This window comes from Garra rufa, chromosome 2 (genome assembly GCF_049309525.1).
Source record: "Garra rufa chromosome 2, GarRuf1.0, whole genome shotgun sequence".
Lineage (NCBI taxonomy): Eukaryota > Metazoa > Chordata > Actinopteri > Cypriniformes > Cyprinidae > Garra > Garra rufa.
In genome coordinates, this window is record NC_133362.1 from 39,009,012 (window position 1) to 39,017,537 (window position 8,526).

Below are 8,526 nucleotides of genomic sequence, written 5' to 3' on the forward strand. Positions count from 1 at the left end.
ATGATTGATTTTTCTTTTATGCCAAAAATCATTAGGTAAGTGAAAATCATGTTACATGAAGATATTTTGTTATTTGTTATTATTTCCTACCATAAATATATCAAAACTTCATTTTTGATTAGTAATATGCATTGCTATGAACTTCATTTGGACAACTTTAAAGGGGATTTTCCCAATATTTTAATTTTTTGGCACTCTCAGATTCCAGATTATATATATATATGTTGAGCTATCATTTCAAACCAAGAATATAGTCTGTTTTCTGAATTTAGTCTGTTTTATGATTAAGCTGTTCATTTTAAGATACCAAAAATTATAAATTTAAACCTCAAAAGACTTGATTGCTTTTTGTGGCAGCTGTCTGTGATCATTTCAGAGCATTATGTCTTTGTGTAAGCAGTAAGATATAACGATGATGATGTTCTTTTGCCCATAAACTGTGTCTTTTGTGTGAGTTCATTAACTGGGGTCTTGCACCGTTGGTCCCCTGCTGTGAGCACACAGAATAAAATCAGGTCGGCGGCCCCAATCTACATACAGCTTCTGATAAAGCCTTCAATAACGGGACCTCGACGGTTACAGCGTTTGAAATTAAATAAACCATGCTTCTGTGGCCATATTAAATTGTGGGGGATGTGTTCCACTGCAGGCCAAAAAGATATCAAGCTTATGAGATAAATCTTGGATATTGAGCATAATGTGCACAACTAAATTCTAACAATTAAAACTGACTTTCACAGTGATTGCCAGAAAATATGTGTTTTTTAATGGTGATATTTACCTTTTGGAATTGATTTTCTCATTTTTGCATTTAAAGTAGATTTTTATGTAAAAAAAAAAAATCAAAATCCACTCTATATTAGCTGCAATGTGTCCCTAGAAGCACTAAACCCTTAATTAGAAAGGCCTATGTATTTGTCCTCAAATATTTTAACATTAAATTTAAAAAACAGATTAAATAAATCCATTCATTCAATAAAATTAAAAATAGTTTTTAAATACGTCTGTAAGTAGGCTATAATTTAATTTACTTTTTGTGGACAAAGCCCTGCTAATTTCTGAAGCTGGCTGCAGTGCAGGACTGTCTGAAGACAGAGGCAGAAGATAAACGAGGGCTGTTAATTTCAGAGTCTCGTTCGCTTATGTTTACAAGAGCTGATTACGACTTCAACAACTACACAACCGCTCATGTCAAATAAATGACACACAAGGCAAAACAGAGCCGCTTCTGAGTGCCCTAAAATTGGGGACTAAATACGCGGACAATGAGCCAATTGCCATTTTTAGTCATTGTTGACTGGATGATTACTAAAACTAATTAATAAAACACACACACGTCGAGCTTGTGTTGATTTTGATGCTACAGGCGTAAATATCCACACATGAGATTCACACAGTAATTAAAAACGCGGGTTTACTGTTTACGTACTATCCTTTTTTATCTTTAGATATTGCTTTAGAAATTGCTTTAATAAGTCCATTCATTTATCAAAGTATAGCCTAATATGCACGCAAGTGTTATATTGCACTCCAACAATAACTGATAAAGGTGAGCCTATTTACAAGCAGTCCAACCTAATTCCACATAATACATAACTATTGTTTATTAATGTTATTTATGTAGCCTAAATACACACTAACAATGTAGTATACTACAATTTAAAACTAGCTTTGGCTTTTAAGTAGTATAATTAAAGTAATGAGTTTATAGGCTATTGCACTGATTCAGCTACTTTGAATTAAATTACTGGTGAAGAAAATGAGTTGAAAATTTGGTAGAACTGATTGAAATGATTGTGGCGATTTAAATAAATGCAAACAGTTTAAGTGTGCACGCTGTAAAGTGTGTTTTCAAATGAAGGATCTAAATTAAAATATAGTCAATTTATTACCTTGAGAATATTAGGGTGCTGCAGTCTCTCCATGAGCGTCATTTCCTTGACTATTTTGAAGGATGCGAGTTTGTAACAGTCTGTAGATGACCCGTATTTCTTCACACAATTCTCCATATCGTGGCCCCCAAAATCCACCGATTTTAACGCGACGGAGAAGCTGCCGTTCAAAGTCGCCTTATACACCGCCTTTGTGTATCCTGAGCCCAGATACTGGACATTGGTAACGTTATCAATACTGCTGCAGCCGAGCACCGACTCACGCGTAAACTCCCGGTGCGATTTTGTTGCTATGGATACAGCTGGAGTCGGTTGTGACTGATCGTAAATATTGTTTTTCCCGATTCCTTTGTACGTTTCCCATTCGCTGCGTTGCTCCAGGTCCATAAGCCGCCTGCGCTCCAGCGGTCCGGTGCCGACCCAATGCGCCCGTCTCTGACGGTATCGCAGAACCTCGTCCAACCGCTCGCGTATTTGCCGCTGGAGCTCCGGGAGTCGCCCGACGGTGGCCGTTTCGACGGGTGGCAGCTCGTCGACGCGAAGCCGGGCAGGAGCGTCCCCATCGGGCTGCTGCAGCTGCTGGTTCTCGTGGTGGTAGCGATGCACCCGCTCGCCGTGGTGCTCGAATCCCGGAATGAACAATAAATTCATCAGCGTGCCCATGAAGAACGAGAGGCAGAAGCCGGCCGCTACCACCATCTTTCTCCGCTTCATTTTGTTCCTTATTATTATTAGCAGAAAATAGACGTGTTCCCCCTTCCAGCCTCCGCCTACCCGCCTGGCAGCTGTAGGCAGTCTGGCCGTGCCGTAGTGTAGTATTGTGCAGCGCGGAGGGTTCAGGGTCGCGAGGGAAGTCTATGATGCTGCGCTCAGAAGGATGTGCCGTAGGTTCACGTCTTCATCTTGCAGTTATGATTTAAGATCCACCCCATATAAGGCTGATCATGGTGACACTTGCGTGTGCGCCCAGTTAACGGGGGTCTCGGAGCGCGCAATAGCGCTGTGCCTCAGCGCGACTCGAACGAGACTGACGTCACTTTGACTGGCAGTCGACTCAGCCCTGCTGCTATGGAAAAGCTGCGGTTCAGACTTAAAGGAATAGTTCACCCCCGAATAAAAGTTCTGTCATCATTTACTCACCCTCAAGTTGCTCCAAACCAGCATGGCGTGCGTTCTTCTGTGAAACGCTGAGGTTTAGAAGACCGTTTTTCACATTGAACGGTGATTGAACTGATAAGGAACGCAAACATGAGCCTATATATGTGTGTTAGGATATTTTACATCTTTGGACGCCATATTATAGCTTTTTGTGAGGAGCAGACCAAAATTAAAACCCACTACGAAATTTATGCGTTTTATTGACTGCTTTTGTTATATTCAACGATGACTTATTTACTTATTTACCTATATTTACCTTTATAATAATAATAATAATAATAATAATAATAATAAAGAAAAAAAATAATAACGTCTGTTTTAGGCTACGATAAACTCAAAGTCCTACTTTTTCGAGAACAGTATTTGTCTATTATTTATTATTATTTTTTCTTAATTAAGGCCTTTAAGTTACCACTCAATTTTGTGGAGGATAGGGTAGGATAGGTCAAAATTATCGATTTCTCTTTTATGCCAAATCATTAGGATAAGTAAAGATTATGTTCCATGAAGGTATTTTGTAAATTTCCTACCATAAATATATCAAAACTTAATTTTTGATTAGTAATATCCATTGCTAAGAATTCCATCTGCACAACTTCAAATGTGATTTGTTTCAATGTTTTGATTATTTTGCACCCTCAGATTTCAGTTTTTCAAATAGTTGTATCTCGGCCAAATATTGTCCTATCCCACCAAATCATACATCATGGAAAGCTTATTTATCAATTTATCAGTTAATGTTTAAATCTCAATTTAAAAAAACGGACCCTTGTGACTGGGTTTGTGGTCCAGGGTTACATATTTAGCTTTATAAGCTTTACAGTTAAAACCTTTCTAAGTTTTCTTGTCTGTTTCTTTTAGGTATAGGCCTAAACATCCACACGATACAGTTAGTTGCATGTCTATGTGTTTACCAAATGTTTTAAGCAAGCATTTAATTGTGTTTTTTCACCGCATTAGACTCGGCTCAGTTTGCAAGTCCCTCTGACTTTCGGAAAGAAAAATGTGTATAATTATGTCTCTAGGGTCGGAGAAGTAAAAGTTTAAATGAAAAACAGACACGGGCGGGCGAAAAGGGGGAGAGAAATGATGGAAACATGGCACTTGTAAGCTTTGTTAAACTCGAGCGAGATAAGGCATTCCATGACTACCAAAATTAAGCCTGTTGTGTTTGTAGACTGCGAGTAAATAAACAGCAAAATCAATCAACAACCTCGTAAGTGCACCGAAAGTTCAGCACTAAGTCGTAAACTACAGTGGTTTCGGATAAGAGCCGTCTTTATGATACACTGCAATTATAATTATTATGCAATGATCTCGTAGCGAAAGAGCTTGTGAAAACTGCTAGCCAGGAATAGCACAGGGCCGAATGCCAGGGACACACACGGCTATCCATCAAGCACGCATTACCATGCTGTTAGCAACTAATTAACAAATACAATCAACCTGGAAACTGGAGCAATAAGAGCAGATCAGCAGGAGCCCCGCTTCAGGGGCGCTTTCAATGTTGCCATGCGTCCACTTTTATTTATAGCACTAATTAAGCTAATGTAATTAAGTGATGTTAGTTTAAATCTAATGTGAACAATCTGACTGGAGAAATACGATGTGCTTGCGATATGCGTCGTGCATTCACGACAAAACAGGTAGGCATACAGGCTTTGCACTGTAACAGAAACTTTAACACGAAATAATATGGCTTATCTATGGTTTATCAATGCATAACCTAATAAAACCATATGTTAGCAATGCTGACAACTCTCAACTTAACATTGTAGACGGTGCATTTCGTAAAAAGAGACACTTAGCTCCATCTTATGGACGTTAAAATAGCCTAACAATATTAATAAAAACGAACATTTATGAATGGAAATAACCATAATTACACCGATTTATTTAGGGCAACCTAATAATAAAATCAGCAATGCTGACAACTCTTAACTCAATATTTGTAGAATATACGGTGCATAAGACACTTAGCTCCATCTTATGGACGTTAAAATTATAATATTAACAATAACGAGCATTTATGAATGGAAGAAACCATATTTGGCTACGCTTTATATATAATACCTGAGGGTTGACATAACCAGGACAACGTAAGATATGTTTAATAGTAAACGTTCAGATAAAATAATCGCAAAACATTTTTAGTGCTACTGCATTGAAAAAAATAAGTTTTTACAGTAAGCATATCAAATACACTTCTCCAATACGTGTCAGAAAAGTCCAACATGACTATCACACTTAAATAATCGTGTTTAGCCAATGTTAGTTTTGCTAATGAATGGTATGCATGACATTTCGACTCATGCAGAGAGACACACAATGTTATCTGCATGCATGATAATGGCTCATTAATATCAGTAGAGGTGGTCGCGTCATTATCACCCCCACGAAAACACAATAAATGTTGCCTAGGGTATAGCCTAGCCAATTTGCATTTGCACTCAGTTTTTTTTAAGAGAATGAACTGATGCAGAAAAAAATGGTTCGATTAATATGCTATAAATAATATATTTAACGCAATTTACAGATGCCAAGGTAAATCGACATGCAATTGCTGTCATAAAACATACTCTGGAGGAAAGTGTAGAGACTCGAGTCGAACAGAATAATTAAAAACGACGTTACATAAACGGAAGTGCCATTTTACTAAACTTTGTAGATGTTGCGTTAATATTTGAGACATTTTAGCCTACAATTAGCATTGCTAACCCCAGGGCGGTCCGCTCGGCGGGTGGAGACGAATTATTAATCCGCCTCCGTTCATTTTCCTGGGGGTTTTCCCTAGACAATGGGGCAAACATTGTCCTCCCAAAACCCACTGTGTTTTCAAACGCAAGTTAGCATATAAATTCACTCGAGTGACTGCAGGCACGAAGCGTTTCCTTCTGACTGACGTTTTTGTGATTGAGTGGATTATTAGGGAGTTTATCCGACCGTTTACATTGACATCAGTTTTACACCACCTTTAGTAAAGCATGTATAAGCGAGGAGAGAGACATGTGTCAATCAAGCACCAATCACAGTGTCTACATTTATCGTTTTTATATTCTGTTGTATTTTAGAACTTACACAGAGCATTTAGTTTCAGTTTTTTAGTTGCATTTTAATTTCATTAAATGTCTTTATTGTAATTTACCAGGATGTAGGTTATCGACATTTGCTTTTTTGTGACATATACAGCATGTACACTGCTGCATTTTGAAAAATAAACATGTGGCGTCGAGTTCATTCTTCAGTCATACTGTTTATAATGAAATATGCTGAGCAGCAATATCTGAAGTGCGTCTTGTGAATATCCAGAGCGCATGTCTGGCTTTCCTCAGCATGAACTTTCATTTATGTTTATAGAAAACGGTCATGCATACAGTTTTCATTTTTCCACTCACGGCTGAGGGAGAGAAAAAAAAAGGTGATGACCAAAATTTTTACGATTCAAAGCTGTTGAAACCGCAGCGACTTAGGGTCAATTTGCCTGGTGTACATTTGTTTTGTTTGGATTTTGTACTTTATAGCTAATGTCAGCACAGTTGCCGATGCAGAGAAATGAAGAGGAGAGATGGACAGTAAGTGAGAAAAGGAGTAAAAGAAAGCTTTCTTTAGGTTTTGACCGTGGCTTTTCAGTTTGATAAATTTAATCTCTGCAACCTTTCTTATGTTCTCTTTAAGCGAGGAAATCGGCAGGTGCCCTGATCAAAGTCACGAAAAAAAAGGCCCACAACATTAACCAGAAACAGAGTGATTTTCCAGTCATTTTCCCCATTACCTGAATAAGAATGTACTATTATCAAAGGACTAACGTTTTATCACAGACTTCAACCCAGTAGGGTAAATTTAGGTAAAGCGGTATATCTATAAAGTTAGGATAAGTAAGATTTTCTCTTTTTTATGTTTTTGAAAGTCTCTTGTTTACACTGCATAAAATTGTGAAATATTATTACAATTTAAAAGACCTGATTCTATTTGAATAGATTTTAAAATGTAATTTATTCCTGTGATGCAAAGCTGAATTTTCAGCATTATTACTCCATTCTTCAGTGCCACATGAATTGTTTCTTTTTTTCTACAAAATTTTGAATGGAAGTACACTGCAAAACTGCTTTTCTAGCTTAGATTTTTTGTCTTGTTTCCAGCCAAAATATCTAAAAATTCTTAAATCAAGAAGGATTTTCTAGATGAGTAAAAAATAATTGTCTTGTTTTCAGAAAAAACAAGTCAAAATTAAGTGCATTTTTGCTTAGAACAAGCAAAATAATATGCCAATGGGGTAAGCAAAATAATCTTGTTTTCTGTTTGAAATAAGATTTTTTTGCTTAACCCATTGGCAGATTATTTTGCTTGTTCTAAGCAAAAACTCACTTAATTTTAACTTGATTTTTCTGAAAACAATAAAAAAAAAAATACTTGTCTAGAAAATCCTTGATTTAAGTATTTTTAGATATTTTGGCTGGAAACAAGACAAAAAAAAATCTAAGATAGAAAATCATTTTTTTTGCAGTGTATAGCAGCCACAGTAATGGAATAATGATGCTGAAAATTCAGCTTTGTATCACAGGAATCGATTACTTTTTAAAATATATTCCAATACAAAATATTATTTTGAATCGTAATAATATTTCACATGTCATTACTTAGATGTATTATGGATGCTTTTGCATACTTTTTGCCAACCTGGATAATTATTCTGCTTTTTGCCAGGGTAATTTTGAGATTTATGAAACTTCAAAAGTTTTATGATTTTTATGTTTTTGTGTCATATATGGCAGTACTTTGAATGGTGAGCTCACCTCACAGACCTGCATGTGACTTATGAACACAGTCAGTCAATTATATTTTTATTCAGACCACATCAGTTTATAATAAAGCAGCTTTGTTACATACACCCTAAACTATTAGGTCTTCTATTGATGCATATTTTAGCAATCATATTTCAGGAAAACAGTTGAAGTGGATTTAGTTGATCTCAACGTTGGCTATGCCCAAGTAAGGAAGAGCGGGAAGGAGCCCCTCTCTAAGCTTGTCTTTAAGGCTGAATTCAGATGTTTTCAATCAGGATTGTCTAATAAAGAGGTTAGCTCAGGTCATTGTATCAACACACGGTATTGCTTCACTCTGGCAGTGAGGCAGAAAATTGGATGATGCTCCCTCTCTGCTACAGTTAATCGGGCATCATCCGACCAGTCCCTGTGGTTTTACAGTCGCATTCTGGGATGGAGCCACAATCTTTGCGGATCTTGTGCAATTTTTCTTTTTCTCTTCCTGTAAGAGGCAAAAAACAATGCATTATAGGCCTACTAGGTACTGATCTTATTCACACACACAAAAAAAAAAAAAGATCACAGTTCAGTAGAACTGTTTGTTGTGCAAAGCTTTAGGGTAAAACTACGTACTGCTGTTAAGCACATGGGACATCCTTTCTTGCCTTTGTAATGATCTATTACAACAGACTGCTTTAATGAGCCACAGTCTT

The 8,526-nt window shown here is 36.9% G+C and overlaps 1 protein-coding gene across 1 annotated transcript in view; it reads right to left on the reverse strand.

Annotated features, from left to right (window-relative positions):
- The window catches only part of pkdcca (protein kinase domain containing, cytoplasmic a), a 42,547-nt gene extending 39,624 nt beyond the window's left edge, over nucleotides 1-2,923 (reverse strand). The window contains exon 1 of the mRNA XM_073834663.1: nucleotides 1,893-2,923. Within this exon, the coding sequence (XP_073690764.1) occupies nucleotides 1,893-2,606 (714 nt within the window). The 5' untranslated portion in view covers nucleotides 2,607-2,923. The remainder of the gene's footprint in view (nucleotides 1-1,892) is intronic.
- Between the last annotated feature and the right edge of the window lie 5,603 nt (nucleotides 2,924-8,526).